Source organism: Nothobranchius furzeri, chromosome 5, assembly GCF_043380555.1.
Source record: "Nothobranchius furzeri strain GRZ-AD chromosome 5, NfurGRZ-RIMD1, whole genome shotgun sequence".
Lineage (NCBI taxonomy): Eukaryota > Metazoa > Chordata > Actinopteri > Cyprinodontiformes > Nothobranchiidae > Nothobranchius > Nothobranchius furzeri.
In genome coordinates this window covers 221,726-239,985 of record NC_091745.1, presented here as the reverse complement: position 1 = coordinate 239,985, position 18,260 = coordinate 221,726, and the positions used below count along the sequence as shown (strand labels likewise).

The 18,260-nt window shown below is 44.5% G+C and overlaps 1 protein-coding gene across 1 annotated transcript; it reads right to left on the bottom strand.

The window, feature by feature from the left end:
• Positions 1-8,258: 8,258 nt before the first annotated feature.
• LOC129160152 (L-rhamnose-binding lectin SML) lies at positions 8,259-11,177 on the bottom strand. Its single transcript, XM_054737326.2, has 7 exons — positions 11,077-11,177; positions 10,906-10,953; positions 10,591-10,618; positions 10,402-10,446; positions 8,641-8,773; positions 8,451-8,554; positions 8,259-8,369 (listed from the first exon to the last, which is right to left on the bottom strand). The coding sequence occupies exons 2-7, from the start codon at positions 10,951-10,953 to the stop codon at positions 8,359-8,361; spliced, it is 369 nt and encodes a 122-aa protein (XP_054593301.1). The 5' UTR covers positions 11,077-11,177; the 3' UTR covers positions 8,259-8,358.
• Between the last annotated feature and the right edge of the window lie 7,083 nt (positions 11,178-18,260).

Here is an 18,260-nt window from a genome sequence, read left to right as displayed (position 1 = left end):
ATGCACCCCATACACACCCTATTCACTCTGGTCCCGGTACTGCTGCACATTGGGTACAACCATCACCGGTAACCAGAGTTTGACCCTTTCTGCTGGGGTGCTGATGAGCAGGCTCCCCCGCCCAACGCTGAGCACATCAACCTACCACCCCAGACCCCAACCAGACGGCCAGATCTCCCTCCTAGCCTCCAGCCCCAGGAAGCCTAGCAACAACAGAGGTGTGGTAAGACCCCTAGTCTCCCTCCGCCTGCTCCAATATAGTGTTGTGTGTTGATGAGGTGTATTCCATGGCTGTGGTGAGCGGGCAGTGCGGGCATTGTCTGGCCTATGCCAGCTGATGCCACCGCACCAACCCACTTGCACCCACAGCCCTCGGTGTCTAAGTGCAGTTTAAAATTGCATGTGGGCACCGGCACTCAGGATGAGGCTGAGAAATCCCCCTACCAACTGCCGTTGAATGTCCTCACTCCCAAGGCCCTAAGTGTGTGTTTGCATGGAATGTCGTTGGTGGAAGTGTTTAAGGCTGTTCTCATTATCAAAAGTGTACCCCTGGTTTACATGCGGCGCTCAGCAGGTGTCTCTTTATGTTCCGACGCTTCTACATGTAATAGTTTTAATTTATTAAGCCTACAATTTATTTTTACTCAGTAACGGATATGATTTAAAATTTAGCAAATTACAATTCTTTTTTAAAAACGTACTCAAGTAAAAGTACAGATTTTAAAAACGACTTCAAAAGTATAAATATACAAAAAAGCTACTCAAATACAGTAATGTGAGTAAATGTAATTCGTTACTTTCCACCTCTGCTGGTACCATAAGCTACAATTTATGCAGTTTAGTCAACTAATCATCAAAATAATTTGTGATTAATCGACTATCAAAATAATCATTTGTGGCAGCAATAGTGACAACCACCCAAACTACTCCACTTGGGGCAGGACCTGGAGAATGTATTCTAGTGACAACCGCTCCTATGTTTACTGTTATCTGAGGTTTTCCTGGAAAGAGTCTCAGATAAAAAGGTCTACAGAACAAACCCTAAAGCTGAAACCATGTCACCTGATTGTATCTAAAATATCTTGTTTTACCTCTTTGTCAAGCCTGCAGATTTCTACTTTTTCATTGTAGTGTTAAGCAGTGCCTATCTCCAGCGGTCAATGGGCAATCAGGCGGGGTACACCCTGGACGGGGAGGCAATCCAAGGAGTGGCGACATATCAGGCGCGCAGATAGGGTGGGGGACGGGGGAGGGATCCGTCCCCCCCAGATTCAGATCGACCCTGATTCATCACCTGCACTAAGGCCAGAAAGAAAACAAAATCGGAGGTTAAGCGCTTGAAGCTTCTTTTTCCAATTACATTTCATGGAGCATGACGTAAACAAACACCGACTCCAGAGGTGCCAAAGTGGTTGCTGCTAGGATGCAGGATGAAGCGAAAAAGGCAAGCAACGATTACTGTGTACTTAAAAAAGACCAACAGTGTAGGCCTAAGTAGGCGGGACCGAGCTGTCTGTTGTAGGGTTATCTACATACACCCACTCATGCTCCCCATACCCACCCTATTCACTCTGGTCCCGGTACTGCTGCACATTGGGTACAACCATCACCGGAAACCAGAGTTTGACCCTTTCTGCTGGGGTGCTGAAGAGCAGGCTCCCCCGCCCAACGCTGAGCACAGCAACCTACCACCCCAGGCCCCAACCAGATGGCCAGATCTCCCTCCTAGCCTCAAGCCCCGGGAAGCCAAGCGACAACAGATGTGTGCTAAGACCCCTAGTCTTTTGGGTGTCTTTTCACCGGAGCAAACATGACAGAGAGGCAGAAAGTCTGAGGCAAGCAGTTAAGATGGATGACTTTAAATTAATTATGGAAGTTGAGAAACACAAGGAGCTGTACGACCCCACAAAGATGTACAAACACTTAAACACAGAGGAAAAGAGCTGAGAAAAGGCAGAGAGGAAATGGAGGACACCAAGTGTTTAAAAGAAAAACTACAGCTGAGCCGAGGCGTGCCTCGACTGGGGCGCGTCTGATCTGAACTGAGGAGCAGCGGCCGAATTTCGTGAGCGATTCGCTTCTCTGGGCTTCGCGGCGCTTCCGCGGCGCTTCCGCGGCCGTTGTGTCCCCGGCGTTAGTCTCTTGTTAAAACCAGGTAAAGACCCTGCATTTCCTACCAGCTATCGCCCAATTTCTCCTATTAATGTTGATCTCAAAATAATTTGTAAAGCCCTGGCAAAAAGAGTAGAGAAGGTAATCCCCTTCATAATACACCCTGACCAAACTGGTTTCATTAAGGGTAGACAGTCATCCACAAACTTGCGTGGATTACTTAATTTGATAGATTTCTCTTACAGTAGAAGCATAGAAACTAGTATATTATCTCTAGATGCAGAAAAGGCTTTTGATAGAGTTAACTGGAAGTTCTTATTTGCAACTTTACATAAATTTGGCTTTGGGAACTTCTTCATAAACTGGCTACAAACATTATACAGTTCACAAACAGCACGTGTCAGGACAAACGACCGAATATCAGCTAGCTTCTGTCTTCAGAGGGGGACCAGGCAGGGATGCCCACTCTCAAGTCAGGGAATATCACATACCTGGGCATTAATGTCTCTCCCAAGCTGGCAGATCTAACCAAACTAAACTACATCCCACTTTTAAAGAAAGTGGAAGATGATCTTGCAAGATGGAAATCCTTACCGATATCACTCATGGGGAGAGTTGCTACAATTAAAATGATGGTCTTACCCAGAATAAATTACTTATTCTCGATGATCCCAAACAAACCACCAGCTGACTGGTTTAAATCTCTGGACTCCTCAATTACCAAATTCCTTTGGCAGGATAAACCTCCACGAATTAGCTTAAAAACGCTTCAGAAGACCAAAGACAGGGGACTGGATTTACCCAACTTTTATTATTATTTCTTAGCCAACAGGCTGCAATATATACCAAGATGGTTGCAAGATAACCCACTAGATGAGTCCTGGTTAGATATAGAACAGACACTTTGCAACACGATAGAGCTTTCAGACTTACCATTTATTAGCTCAAGCATAGGAAAACGTGAACGCTTCGAAAGTATTAGTATCAGCACCTCTCTGACAGCATGGTGGGAGTATCTTAAAATGACAGAGTCTTCACTAGTACCATGCAGACGCACACCTATCTGGAATAATCCTGACATTTTGCAAAATAACCAAATGATGAACCTTCCGGACTGGAAAAATTAAGGAATCCTATACCTGGAACACATATATGAAGGATTGGACTTCATCCCATTTAATCGAATAGTCTCCCAATTTGGAATGGATAAGAATAGCTTTTTAGAATATCACCATATTAAATCTGTAGTCAAACAAAAATTTAAGCTCAATAAAATAGAATTACAAACACCACCAAGGGTGTTTGACTTCTATAATCTCAAACCCCCCAAACTACTGTCTAAAGTATATAAGACACTGTCCAAAATTGACGAAAAAATTGATATCCCTATTGAAAAATGGGAGGTGGATCTATCAGTTAGCTTTGACCAGAACTTCCGGTCCCAAACTTGTTTAAAAACTTTTAAAATGATCAGACACCCCAATTTACAATTAATTCAGTACAAAATTCTACACAGAGTACACTGTACAGGTCATCGGATGTTCAAGATGGGGTTTGTATCATCTGACACCTGTACACACTGCACAAACAACACTCCTGACAATTACATTCACGCGCTGTGGTCCTGTCCACCTGTCCAGGAATTTTGGGGTAGAGTATGTGAGGATCTGTCAAAATGTCTGAAATGTCATATCCCAACCACCCCCTCTCTTTGTTTACTGGGAAACCTGGACGATGTCCCGATTGAAACATCTTTGGCTCACGTGGTTCTGACCGCCATATGCATCGCTAAGAAAACTATCCTCTTGAATTGGAAAAATAGAGAAAATCTCTGCATTAACCAGTATAGAAATCTTTTGTTAGATCATATTACGCTTGATTTAGCCTCTGCTTCCACTTCAAATCAATCTCTCTGGGCTCCTTTGATCAGTTCCATCACATAGCGATGATGGGGGACCATTGATATTGTCCTGCGGGATGATGGGGGGGGTCTGAGTTTGGAGTATCCAGATGTTCCAAGGAGGTGGGTTCACTGGGGGTGTCTGGGACTGGGGGGCCATTGCCCCCCTCTGGAGGTGCTTGGGTTGCCTCAGGGGGTGGACTACTGGTGGTTGTGAGTGGGGCCCCTTGGAGGTCTTGGCGGCGGCCATGGGTCACTGCCTGGCGGCTGCATTGCCCCTGGGCGGGTCTGGGTGGGGGCCTGGGGGCTTGGGGTGGGGTGGGGTGGGGGGGTGACCGGCCCTGTGTGGGGATCTGGGCGGGGCCTTGGGTGTCCGGTCCTGACATGTATGCTGCTGGGAAGGAGGCAGGAACATGCAGCAGTGCCTGGCCCGGGTTCAGGGGCCTCGGGTAGACCTTGGCTCCTCTGCTGTCTCATCACAGGGAGGGGGAAGCCCAGGAGGGACATCCTTACCTGGATGTCCTATGTCTTATATATTCTGGAAGATGTGCAAAATGCAGGGATGGGCATAGATATTCTGCTGGGGTGGGGCTGGGATGGTGCCCTTGGGCTCTGTGAGGCTCTGCAATGCTGCTGCTTTTGGGCCCTGGCAGGATAGGCTGGGGTCTCCATGCCCTGGGTGGAAGTTTGACAACAGAGGTGCCTATTGGGGCCAGTGGGGGAGCTGGCTCCCTGGAGGGCTAACCCAAGCAGCCATTCCTCCCCATCCCCGCATATTTTACTCCTCCTGCTCCCTCACATCATCACACAAACATGCACATAGGACCTTGGGGTGTAGACAAGTCAGGGAGTGTGGGTATGGACTCCATTTCTGCATTCCTGTGGCAACCTGCCCCCCAATTTTATTTGCACCTTATACACTTCCACCGAAGACATTCCACGCAAACACACACTTACCCCTTCTTTCCACCGGAGCCGTCAGCAGCACGTTACTGCAGCAGCACGTCTTGCTCGCATAAGCTGCTGCTTGGCCCTTCCCACGAGACGCGAAGCAGCAGGGGAGCAGCTGTCACCGACAGACTTCGTCAGTAAACAACAACAAGCAGGAGAAAACTACAACATGGCTCCAAAAGGTTTGTGTTTTATGTTCTGTCCGTTTTATAATCGCCATTACAGACCTGAAAAACAAAGACCGCTAGCTAGGTGATAACTTCTCACGGGGCTGCACAGTTAGTAACTTTTTTTAAAAGTAAAGCAACTGGAAGGCAGTACGTTTCTTTATTCTGAAAATCTCGGGAGCTTCGCTCCATTTCCGCGTCCGACTTCCTGTCTTTCCTTCCCCAAAAATGTCGAACTTGACCCGTTTCAGAGGCATCGCACTTAGAAAATAGAACCGGCACATAAAGGCCGTGACATGCTGCTCCTGAGACGCGGCCGACTCGCACTGCTGACGGCTGCTGACGGCTCCGGTGGAAAAGGTTCTGTTGACCACAGCGGTTCCTATCAGCAGCTATGACGTGCTGCTGCAGTAACGTGCTGCTGACGGCTCCAGTGGAAAGAAGGGGTTAGGGCCTTGGGAGTGAGCACATTCATCGGCACTTGGCAGGGGGATATCTCAGCCTCCTCCCGAGTGCCAGTGCCCACTTCCAATTTTAAACTGCACTTAGACACCGAGGGCTGTGGGTGCAGGCGGGGGGGCGCGGTGGCATCAGCTGGCATAGGCCACACAATGCCCGAGCTGCCCGCTCACCACAGTCATGGAATACACCTCATCAACTCACAACACTATATTGGAGCAGGCGGAGGGAGACTAGGGGTCTTAGCATACCTCTGTTGTTGCTTGGCTTCCTGGGGCTGGAGGCTAGGAGGGAGACCTGGCCGTCTGGATGGGGTCTGGGGTGGTGGGTTGCTGTGCTCGGCGTTGGGCGGGGGGCCTGCTCATCAGCACCCCAGCAGAAAGGGTCAAACTCTGGTAACCGGTGATGGTTGTACCCAATGTGCAGCAGTACCAGGACCAGAGTGAATAGGTTGTGTTTGGGGAGCATGAGTGGGTGTCCGGCGTGCATTTTTGTAAGTCTTTGGTTGTATGTGCATGTGTGATTATGAGGGAGGGAGTGTGTGACTGTGTTTGTGTATGACTGTATATGTCAGGTGGGGCCTTTGACTCCTCTCTTCTCCTGGGACTTCTTTTGATGATATAGATCTTTGTCTCCCCTCCCCCTGCCACACCTGGTGTGGGGTGTTGCCTTGGTCTGCCTGAGTGTTTGCGGCTCCCGGGTCAGGGGGTTTAAGATCTCTGGCGCCTGCCTGGTCGATACTGGTGGCTGCTTGGTGGGGTCTGGGTCCCTGGGCTCTGCTGGGTCCCTGGCGGGGGTGGTCGCCCCTGGGTCCCGGGTCGCTGGGTCCCGGGCTAGGGGGTGGGAGGCTGCGGGCGGGCCTGTGGGCTTGCCGCTGATATCTCCCGGGACTCTTTCAGCTGCTGGTTGTGGCCCTCCGGGGCAATCCTCTGTGCCTCTCGAGGGGGGCGGTGGCCTTTCTGGTTGCAGTCTCCTTGGGGTTCCTGTGTTCTGGGGCAGTGCCTGGATCTCTGGGACTTGGAGCTGCCCCCCGTCTCCTACACATCTTTGAGGGGCAGATCTGTGGTCCTTCACACTCTCTATTGGACGCTCCTATAGAGAAACCTTACATAAACAAGCGCATGTACACACACACAGGTGCTCACATGGTGCTCTCAAAAGTATGGGCTTGGGCACGTTCAACAAATGTCTTAAGGCTGTCGTTGCCACTACATGCACTATGATTTATTATCGTGTGATTGCTCTGTTAAACAATGTTGATTTTATATTTCATCATCAGGTTAACGAAGTGATAGCTTGCTCCAGATGTATTGTGTCCCATTTTTTCTTCTATTCTTTCTCTTTCTGCAGGTCTAGAAGCACACTCTTGTTAATTATTGTTTATTTTTGTGGACCCCCCCCCCCCCCCCCCACACACACACACACACACACCCTTCCCCCTTATCTCCCCACCATTTGTCTTTTCCTTTCTCTTTCACCTCTGTCTCCGTGTCTGGTCGGAATTACAAAGCATTCAAAAATAACAACAATAAAGTTTTAAGTATCAGGCGTGACATTAAAAGCAGACGCTTTGATGCTCCACCTGAGAATAAATCTGTAAGGCTTGTAACCAGCATTCAGACATCAATTCTGTTTGCTTCACGGCCAGACAGGACACGGTAAAATAAATAAATAAAAGAGAATGTTGTGTCTTCTTGTTCAGTAACACGAACTGGGCAGAACATTGTTTTTGATTTGGAGGTCAGACAGATGGTTATTCCCGATCTGCAAATGAAAGGTAACTTTCTGGTCATTTTGTTGGTGAAACATTGACCACTGGTAAGTTATAGTATTTTGTGTTTGTTTTGTGGGGGGGTTTTCTCTACTCAAAAGAAAAAAAAACTCCTGATACTTAGGTCATATCCTGGTTAAAGCTGAGTGAAAAAAAATGCAGTGAATGCAATAAAGTATATAAATGACCAGGATGTGTTGATTTATTTTCTGATTAAAGAAAGCCTGGTGACTTTAAATTCCTTTATAAAATAAAATCGAATTTCTTAGGTTTATCATGGGTTTAAAATGCTTTAAATGCTTTAAATGTTCTTTATTTTAATAGTTTGTGCACCCTTCATTAGTTTTTAATTATATATTTTTTAAAGTTTGTATTACACTAGGTTTAGCTTTGTCCTCTTTTTAACTGATCTCTGCTCTTAGCGGGGCCATTTTGAAGCTGGAGGAGAAGCGGGGTGATGTGGGTGTGTTTGGAGGACTTGGTCAGAAGCAGAGCACAGGCGTTCTGAACCACCTGTAGACGGTTCAGGGAGGTTCTGCTCAGACACTTGAAAAGAGAGTTACAGTAGTCTAAGCGTGAGGAGATGAAGGTGTGGATAATGTTCAGAGTGTGACAGAGTGGGCACTCTTATGTTCAACTACAGTGTTTGTTATGGTCAACTACGACTTGCACTCAAGTCCAATACCCGAACTCCACTAGGCTTCAGGTTGAGTGGGCTGTTCCAACCTTTGAAGCCTTATAGATTTACCACATAATATGTTTTTTGTAAGGTTTTCAATCAAATATTTTAAATGGACACATTAAAAAATAGGAAGAAACAAAATCATGACAAAGAGATTACTTCTACTTGACTTACTGATCTCATTTCATCAACAAATATACACTAGCTTCAACATGATTCTTCTCAATTTGACTCAATTCCTTTATTAGATCTCATGTTTGTTATTTCTTTAAAAACTAATCCAAAAGAAAAGTCGCCGATGCATCACAGGAAGATTTTAGAGTGGATCTGTGGGGAAAAAAATTGATTCTTGTAGCAAATAAATGTTTTAAGAAATAAATCTTCATGGCTCATTTGCTTTCTACTCACACATACAACTGTAGGCTACATCAAGGTACTTGTAGGTTCCTACGCAGGGATCTCCAAACTCAGAGTTACTGGCTGTGATTCTACAGTTGTACTTCCCGTTACAGCTGTGGAGAAGGAGCAACACGAGAACCAACCATTAAATTGTTATCAGTGCTCTAATCCTGGAGTTTTAAAGAAAAATAAATGGTACTTTTTAGTAATGAGTTTGGTGAAACTAAAGCAAGTAACATTCTGGAGCTGAGAAGGAGGACGTCCGAAAGAACAGGTGGTCGTGTCATGACGTCCGTATACAGCGTAGTACACGTGTATTCCCTGATCTTGAGCTGCAGAAAAAGGTCAAGCAGAACACTTAACACAATACGTTTTACAGGAGACAAATGCAACTAGAGCACGACTCTCAGATAAATGTAAAGGTTGGAGACAAGAGGATAAACAACGTTTTAAAATGTTTCAGCATTTCTACTGAGATTCAGGGTCTGACACCTGTCCTGCAGGAGTTTAACATAAATCTATCAATTTATAAATGTTTTAAAAAGTGACAAAAACTAGTTAGAACCTCAGTTTAGTGTCTGCAAGTTAGAAATTGCAAGAAATGTGAGACGACTTTGGGAGGAGTTGGAGAGTATTTTTTAACCTTCATTTAACCAGGAAAACCAAATTTCCCATTGCAATTAAAACCTTGTTTCTAAGTGAGACTGGGATAAGAACTGCAGTTTCACAGCACAAATCATCATAATTATCAAACAAATAAAATATTTCTAAAGAAGCTACGTTTAATTGGTACAAATAAACAAAACACTAAGGTTTCAAAGACGGTGGCACAGGATTTAAGTGCTCGCCTCGTAATCGAAAGGTTGCAGGTTTGAGCCCCGCACACGGGCAAAAAGGCTCTTAGTCCAAGTTCTTGTGTGGCAAGAAGAACAAAAAACAGAAGTTGATTTTGTGGACGAAGAATGACAGCAACCAAGGCTCCTCCTGAAGAGAGGAGAGCATAAATAGGCAGACAAACGCTTCAATTACAGCCTTATATATAAAGCTATAGAAGTAAATCGTCCACTGTGAAGCTAATGGTGGCCATCGCACCCTAGAGTTTACAAACCTCAGAGACATGATGCACAGAATGAATAGCACAGATGCACTGAACAGATTGATTCATGAATACAATGAATGCAATTTCACCAAATCACAGCTTTAAGCTTGTTTTTATAAAATCCATACAGACAAAAAGGATCAATTAAATTTCTTTTTTCCACCGACATGCAGTTTAAAATTAAGCATGTTATCAAAGTCAAGGTTTGTATAGATCAGGTCCAGAATAATCTCCTATGATCTTATTGCAAATCAATTAGCAAATTTAAGTTGTGGTTCACTGAAAATTTTACTTTTTAGTGATCATTTCTGGTTATAATCAGTCTCTCGTGTTTTTCATGCAGGCTGAACATGAAAATAGTCTCCCACACCTATCTCCTGCATTAGCTTCTGATAGAAAATAGATGATGAATCGCTAGGATTTAAAAAGCCTGACAGATCTGTCACATAACATCCATGGTCTCACCTATCGTGGCTTGCAAAGGGGAAGGCTGTTGTTTTAATGTCCAGGAAACAGCAGAAAACATCCCGACTTCATCATGAGCATTAGCAGCAATGCTGAATGAAGCGATTGTGGCTTTTTTTGCCCTGAGTACAGCTCAAGGTTTGCTTTATATACTATCTCCAAGGGGGAAATGGGGGGGGGGGGAAATCCCACATATTTAAGAAACTCAATCTTCAAAACACTTTCAGAGAAGAAACTAAGCCCTACTGAAAATTTCCACATTTATCTCAATTATCTTCACCAAAAAACACTCAAATGTTTGGTCTCTTTAGCAACAACAAAAAAACTGGTTTACACTCAAAGGGTTTGCATGCAAACAGTGAAAACATGCAAATCATTTAATTATGAGAGGCTTACGGCACTTTAGTTCGGCCATTGAATCTTCACATACAATAAGGTGATCTGTTAAAAACATAAATCAAGTTAGACATTATGAGAAACAAAAGTCAGATATTCTTAGATGTCAACATTTTGTAGTTTCATGAACAGCCAATAATCATGATGCATTTATCTGAAAACCTGCTGTTATAAATTTTAAAAAAGCACCTATTGGTGACACCGCTTCAGAAAACATCTGTGGATGTAAAAAAAAAACCACTATCAGACAAACTGTAGCCAGTAGAGAAACATTTAAACTGGACTGACTGGGAGCTGTTTGCATTTAGATCAGACCTTTAGTCATGAGGAGGGTTGTCTCTGAGCACATAACTGCTCAGAGACATGACATCAAATGATATTTCTGCTCTGGTTTGGTTTGAACACATTTCATTGGTTTAATGTCAGTTTCTCATCAGGTCATAATGAGAAAATAACAGAGTAATGTTGATTTATTCAACTACACAAGAACATCTGCAAGCTTACATTTCCTCCGATCCCGAGGAGCAACAAGAAGAGAAGACCGGACGCCATCTGGGTAAAATGTGTTATTTTAGTGTTCAGAAAGGAAATCCACAATAAACTACTATTATAAAACCTCTGACATGGATATCCATCACTACCAATAACAGCAGATAAATAGAAGTCAGGTTTTACCTTGTTGTGATGAATCCAAGCAGCAGCAGCAGTCGCTGGATGAAGGATGCCTTCCTGAACTAAACACAGAGTTTATATACCTTTGCTACACCTGGTGGACTTGTCAGTCACTGATGACCGCTGATTAGATAAAGACTAACACTGTGGGGCAAACACACCCAACACCCCACCCTCGCAGCCTACTCAGCCAGTGGCTGGTTTAGGCTTAGTTCAACTGTTCTGTTATCGACAACAAGACAATCTGGGTGATCTGGTTTTTACATAATCTCATGTCCAGCATTGATTTATTACCGGGTTTCTCACTTTTAATGAAGGTTCAATGGGTTTGAACCAGAGTTTAAATTCATTATCTTCTGGATCTGATTTTTCCAAGATGCCTCTAGGAACCAAAGCTGCTGAAAAACATCAGACCAGGTAGACTTAATCTGTATGTTAGATTTTTTCTTTACATTGCTGTTTAGTTTTAATTAGAATGTTTTTTTAATGTGTTCTGTTTTAATTTTAGATGTGTTTAAATGCATAAAGTTGTACTTGGGGTGGAGGAAATAACTATGATGCACTTGTTTGAGGAACTAGCAGAACACCACGTCAAAATAGAATTTAATTTGGAGTCGTATACTTCTTGGTTTTTGGACATCATGCCTCAAAGTGGCTAACACCAATGCAACTCTACCACTGACTCCATTTGCTCTGCAACGTTGATATTTTATCTCCACAAATAACCCAAGCCTGAAGGAGTTTTGCTTTGTGGTGCAGTTGCTAATGCTAACAGTAGACTTCTACTAGCCGAGATGTTCTCTGCTGTTTCCTGATGCTAAACCAACAACAGCCTTTCCTATTGCGTGTCAAGATGGGTGAGTCCATGAATGTTCAGTGACAGTGTGAAGTAGATCTGTTTCACCACCTATTTCTATCAGAAGCTAATGCAGGAACTAGGTGTAGGAGACTATTTTCATGTTTTGCCAGCATGAAAAAATGTGATTATAATCTGAAATAGTAGTTAAAAATGTTTCCTCTGTGAATCACACCGCTGAAATTTGTTCGTGGTTTACTTTATTTTTCAGGGTTCTTTACAAGGTTAGTTTACTGGTTAACAGTTATTTATTTGTGTTTGTTTTACCTTTGGATGTCAGCCAGGAAGAACTGTGGGACCTTCTGTAAATATAGGGACAGGTGTTAGACCACCATACCCTGCAGACTGGTGATGAGTGACAGCAGAATGGAGTAATAAAAGTGAATAGCTAATTGAAAGGAATATCATTATGACCTGTAGAAGATGGCGGGAGTATTATGAGATGTTGATGCATTCAGAATCTCTAGAAAAATGTACAACTGAGCACTTCGCTCGCAGACTCCAGGTTTACTGGTGGTTCCCAGAATATCTAAAAATAGAATGGGAGGCAGATCTTTTAGTTATCAGGCTCTTCTGTTGTAGGAACAACTCCCAGCTTTAGTCCGTAAGGCAGACACCTTGTCTACTTTTAAGACTAGGCTTAAAACGTTTTTATTTGATAGGACCTATGGTTAAAATCTGATGTTAGTCTAGATCTGGACAAGTGGGGGAGGAGAGGGAGGTGGAGTGTACAGTCGGTAAAGACGGCTCTCCCGTGCTCTGCCTCCAGCATGCTTCCATCTTAAAGGCTAGGTTATCCAGAGTTATAATAATAATAATAGCCTTCATTATCATTGTACAGGATACAACGAAATTGGAGTGCCACTCCCTTGGTGCACAATACAATAATACAAATATAAAAGGTCCCCTAAAACAAAACAATAGTAAGTACAATATATACCGAATAGCACAATATATACAGAATAGCAGCTAAAATATTATGTAAAAAATGGCATTAGAATAGCAGCATAATAGTTGACGGTGATCTTGACAGTCGCTAAAAAGTTTTAAATGTTTTATGCTTATTTACTATAGAGATCGCCCTGGGAAAGAAGCTATCCCTGAATCTGTTTGACCTGGTTTTATGTGACCTGTACCATCGACCTGATGGTAATAGTTGAAAGACTTGATTGCTGGGGTGAGACTGGTCCTTGATGATATTACTCGCTCTGCTGAGGTACCGAGAATTTGCAATGACCTCCAGGCTGGACAGAGAGTAGCCAGTGATCTTCTGGGCTGTGTTGATGACCCTCTGCAGTACATTCCTGTCTGCAGCTGAGCACCCTGCGTACCATGCTGTTATGCTGTACGTTATGATGCTTTCTATGGTGGCTCTGTAGAAAGTCACCAGCAGCCTCTCCTCCAGGTTGTTCCTCCTGAGCACTCTCAGAAAGTGGAGATGCTGCTGGGCCTTTTTTACCACTGCCGTGGTATTTGCGGTCCAGGAGGGATCGTCAGAGATCTGCACGCCCAGAAACCTCATGGAGTGCACCCTCTCCACACAGTTCCCATGAATGTACAGTGGGGCCGGGTCTGCTCTGCCCTTCCTGAAGTCGAAGATAATTTCTTTAGTTTTCGTGGTGTTCAGTTGGAGGTTATTAACTGAACACCACTCCGTCAGTCTGTTGACCTCATCTCTGTAGTCCGTCTCATTCTCCTTCGAGATGAGTCCGACCACGGTGGTATAATCCGCAAACTTTGGATGTAGATTGTAAACAGGAGTGGACTCAAAACACATCCTTGTGGAGCCCCGGTGCTGAGTGTGATGGTGCTGGACTGGTGTGGCCCGAGTCTGACAGACTGTGATCTATTTGTCAGAAAGTCCTTAATCCAGAGGCAGATGGGGGTGGAGAGTCCCAGGTGAGACATTTTCTGGACCAAGATCTCAGGGATTATGTGATTGAATGCTGAGCTGAAGTCCAGAAAGAGCATTCTCACATAGCTTCCTCTGTGCTCCAGGTGACTCAGCGCAGTGTGGAGTGCTATGGTGATAGCGTCCTCGGTGGATCTATTTGTCCTGTAGGCAAATTGATGGGGGTCCAAAGTGGGAGACAGACTGGCCCTGATGTACTGACAGACCAGTCTCTCCAGGCACTTCATCACTACAGGCGTAAGTGCAACAGGCCTGTAGTCATTTGGGCTGACCACTGCTGACTTTTTAGCGACGAGGATGATGGTGGAGGTTTTGAGACAGGGCGGGACGGTGTTTAGTGACAAGGAAAGGTTGAAGATTTTAGTGAAGACTCCGGTCAGTTCGTCAGCACATGCCCTGAGCACCTTTCCATGTATTCCATCAGGATCTGCCGCCTTCCTGGGATTCACTGACCTTACACACACCTCACTTGATGCTCCTCAAGTGTTAGTGTGCCGGGGCTGGGGGCGGGTGTAGATGGAGTTACATCTGAGGGCCTGGACGTCTCAAAACGGGTGAAGAAACGATTTAGATCCTCAGCACGCGAGGCATCAGTACTAGATGTCGCCAGGTTATTGCTTCTGTGCTTGGTAATGTGATTAATCCCCTGCCACATCCTCCTGGGGTCGTTGTCAGCAAAGTGATCTTCAATCCTTCTCCTATGGGCAGCCTTAGCTTTCCTGATGCCTCTACTCAGGTCTGCTCTGGCCGCCCTATATGCAGCCTTGTCCCCTGACTTGAAGGCAGTGTTGCGACTTTTCAGGAGGGCTTGCACTTCGCTATTCATCCAGGGTTTCTGATTTGGGAACACCCTTACCCTTTTGTTGACGGTGACATTATCCACACAGTTCTTGATGTACGAGAGTACAGTGTCCGTGTACTCCTGGAGGTTGTGGCTGGAGAATATATCCCATACAGTAGATGAGAAGCCACCACCAGGCCAGCAGCAGCTACCAAGCCACCACCAGGCCAGCAGCAGCCTACAAGCCACCACCAGGCCAGCAGCAGCCTACAAGCCACCAGTAGCGGTTTTAGGCACGGGCAGACAGGGCAGTTGCCCGGGGCGGCATTTTTTCATGACACAAAAGGGGCGCACAAGCGCTGAGTAAAAAAAAAAAAAAAAAAAAAAGGAAATCTGCGCCGCACCGAGGTTTTCTATTATCTGTCATATGACAGTGTCTGGATTGGAAACAGCAAGTTGGCGCCCCCTGCAGCTGCAGGCGCTCCTGCTGACTGAGAACGTTCACGTGCACCGTGTGTATATGAAGAAGAGGAAGGGGAGGGGTGCGGCGGGGGAATTCACCTCTGGGTGGGTCCAAATGAAATGAGCTGGTAGGGGCTGAATCAACTATCAACATGGCTAAAGTCGATCACATCTTGATGTTCTTCCACATTTCATTCATAATATCATAAACACAGGCCTATCATTCTTTCAGGTGTTTCTGAATTGTGTGAAATGGCCGAATAAAAAAAGGAAAAACAAAATGATTTTGTGGTCACCCCCCCATCAAGGTCAAATTGTTTAGTCCTGACTAAAGGAAACTTATTGAGTCAAGAGCCAAACAGAAGAGATGAACATAAAAAGGCTAAAACCACCAGGTGCCCGATTCAGGAATAAAAAAAGAAAAAAAGAGGAGAAAGATAAAGGTATGTTCGCTCTCATGATGAATGTTTTCAATTTTTTGAACCAGTTAACTGGGATTTTAACGGTTAAATCCGGTCAACTAGTTGCTTACAGAGCTAATAGGGCTGAAATATTGAAACGAATATTCAAATGGTTCGAATAAATTCCTTGAATCGTTTTTTATTGATTCAAACTAGGATTTGTTAAATGCTCGCTGCAGCCTGTGGCCTGCCTGAACAACAACAAACACATGTTGATCAAGTTCACATGATAATAAATAAAACAACTCTACAAGCAGAAGAAAACACCCCAGTCACCACTAACTATCCTGTTTATTTATTGCAGATGGCTGCACTGATTATTTTTTACATGATTTGCTCTGTAAAAGTTGGCATTTTTGTTAGTCTACAGTTTTTTATGTCAGTTTAAATTACAATTTCAGAGGCAATTGTAAAATATTATGGATCATGAGATCTATTGGAGATCTACCCCAACTTTTGGACTGCTCTGCCAGTCACTGTGGCTCAAGCTGAGAGGAGCTTTTCAAAACTTGATCAAGTCATACCTGAGGTCACCTATGTTTCAGGGGCAGCTCACTAACCTGGCTCTGATTAGTATCAATCACTCAGTAGGGGAGCAGATTTCATATGATGACATTATTGATGACTTTGCATCAAGGTTAGGTTTTAATTTTAGTTTGTGTTTTCTGTTCTAAGTGCAGTGCTGTAGTGATTATCTTTAGTTTGTTATGTGTGAAATATTTTTGCTATTTAGAATATTTATTATATATTATGTGCATATATTCTTAATATTTAGTTAGTTTAGTTGTTTTTGTATATTTGATTCTATATATTTTGATACAGTGTATAATGTATATTGCTTTACATTCTGACAACTTCATAGTAATTAATGTAAATATGTGCAACTTAGAAAAATGAATGTTCAATAGTCGTTCTAATAAAACATGCCTGTTTATAGAAAACGTGTGTGTTCGTGCAGGTGGGGTGGTGTGGTGGTGGTGGTGGGGGCGGTTGGGGGGGCGCTCAAAGGGGGCCTCGCCCGGGGAGTACTTCCATGTAGAACCGCCACTGCAAGCCACCACCAGGCCAGCAGCAGCTACCAAGCCACCACCAGGCCAGCAGCAGCTACCAAGCCACCACCAGGCCAGCAGCAGCCTACAAGCCACCACCAGGCCAGCAGCAGCTACCAAGCCACCACCAAGCCAGCAGCAGCTACCAAGCCACCACCAGGCCAGCAGCAGCCTACAAGCCACCACCAGGCCAGCAGCAGCCTACAAGCCACCACCAGGCCAGCAGCAGCTACCAAGCCACCACCAGGCCAGCAGCAGCTACCAAGCCACCACCAGGCCAGCAGCAGCCTACAAGCCACCACCAGGCCAGCAGCAGCTACCAAGCCACCACCAGGCCAGCAGCAGCTACCAAGCCACCACCAGGCCAGCAGCAGCCTACAAGCCACCACCAGGCCAGCAGCAGCTACCAAGCCACCACCAGGCCAGCAGCAGCTACCAAGCCACCACCAGGCCAGCAGCAGCCTACAAGCCACCACCAGGCCAGCAGCAGCCTACAAGCCACCACCAGGCCAGCAGCAGCCTACAAGCCACCACCAGGCCAGCAGCAGCCTACAAGCCACCACCAGGCCAGCAGCAGCTACCAAGCCACCACCAGACGATTCTGGAATATACCATAGGCCAATAGGCCCGGAAGCCCAGGTTTTACTAAACACGAATTGCTAAAAAGGAAAAAATACCAGGAACCAGCATCTGGGAAAGCCACAGGCTACAGGCATCAACTCAGGAAGCTGGGCTAAAGGATTCAACATCAGCAATTAACAACTGGGTGAGTCATTGGCTACAGGCCTCAACACAAGCTACCAAGAAACAGGTTTAACTGCTGATAGTAACAGTTTTTCAAGATGGGACCAAAGAGGATTAATAATGACGAAGTGGATGAAATTAAAAAATCACTTGACTTTCTGGCTGAAGAACTTACAACAGTCAGGCAACAACAGAAAAGTATTATGGATTTGGTACAAGAAGTAAAAAAACTGAAACAACAAAATGTTGAGAAGGACAAACAAATATATATTTTGCAAAAACGAGTGGATGAACTAGAGCAATATTCAAGAATAAATGATGTTGTCATTACAGGAGTTGATATAAAACCTAGATCATATGCTCGAGCTGTAGCAAATAATAATGGGGAGGAACCAATTGATACAGATATGAATCATGTGGAAAGGCAGGTAACAACTTTCTTTCACTCAAAGGGTATTGAAATCAGTGAGAACAACATTGAAGCATGTCATGTTTTGTCAAGTAGGAATACGAAGGGAAAAGTGTCTGTGTTAATGAGATTTGTGAGCAGAAAGATGAAAAATTCACTCCTGAAGCAGGCAAAAAAGTTGAAAGGAACTGAGGTCTATGTAAATGAGCATCTGACAATTAGTATAATGCAGAAATTGCAAAGAAAGCCCGTTTTCTGAGGAAGCAGAAAAAGATCCAGGGTACCTGGACTGCAAATTGTAAAATTTTTGTTAAATTGAATGGAACTCCAGAAGAAGCAAAGATACTGGTGATTAAATGTTTAGAAGATTTGGATCAATTTCAGTAAAAGAGATGATGAGATAGAGGAATGGAATGTGTAGATTAAAATATGAGGAAAATGAAATTTCAATTAGGACTTAGTCTTTCAATGATATTTGGATTTTGAAACGTGATTAGTGTGAGGGAGATTAGA

Coding starts and splice junctions, on each gene's coding strand:
- LOC129160152 (XM_054737326.2), bottom strand. CDS start 10,953: ATGGCGTCCGGTCTTCTCTTCTTGTTGCTCCTCGGGATCGGAGGAAAT. Junction 10,447..10,590: donor TGAAGCGGTGTCACCAATAG/GTGCTTTTTTAA, acceptor TGTTTTTAACAG/ATCACCTTATTGTATGTGAA. Junction 8,555..8,640: donor ACCAAACTCATTACTAAAAA/GTACCATTTATT, acceptor CCTTCTCCACAG/CTGTAACGGGAAGTACAACT.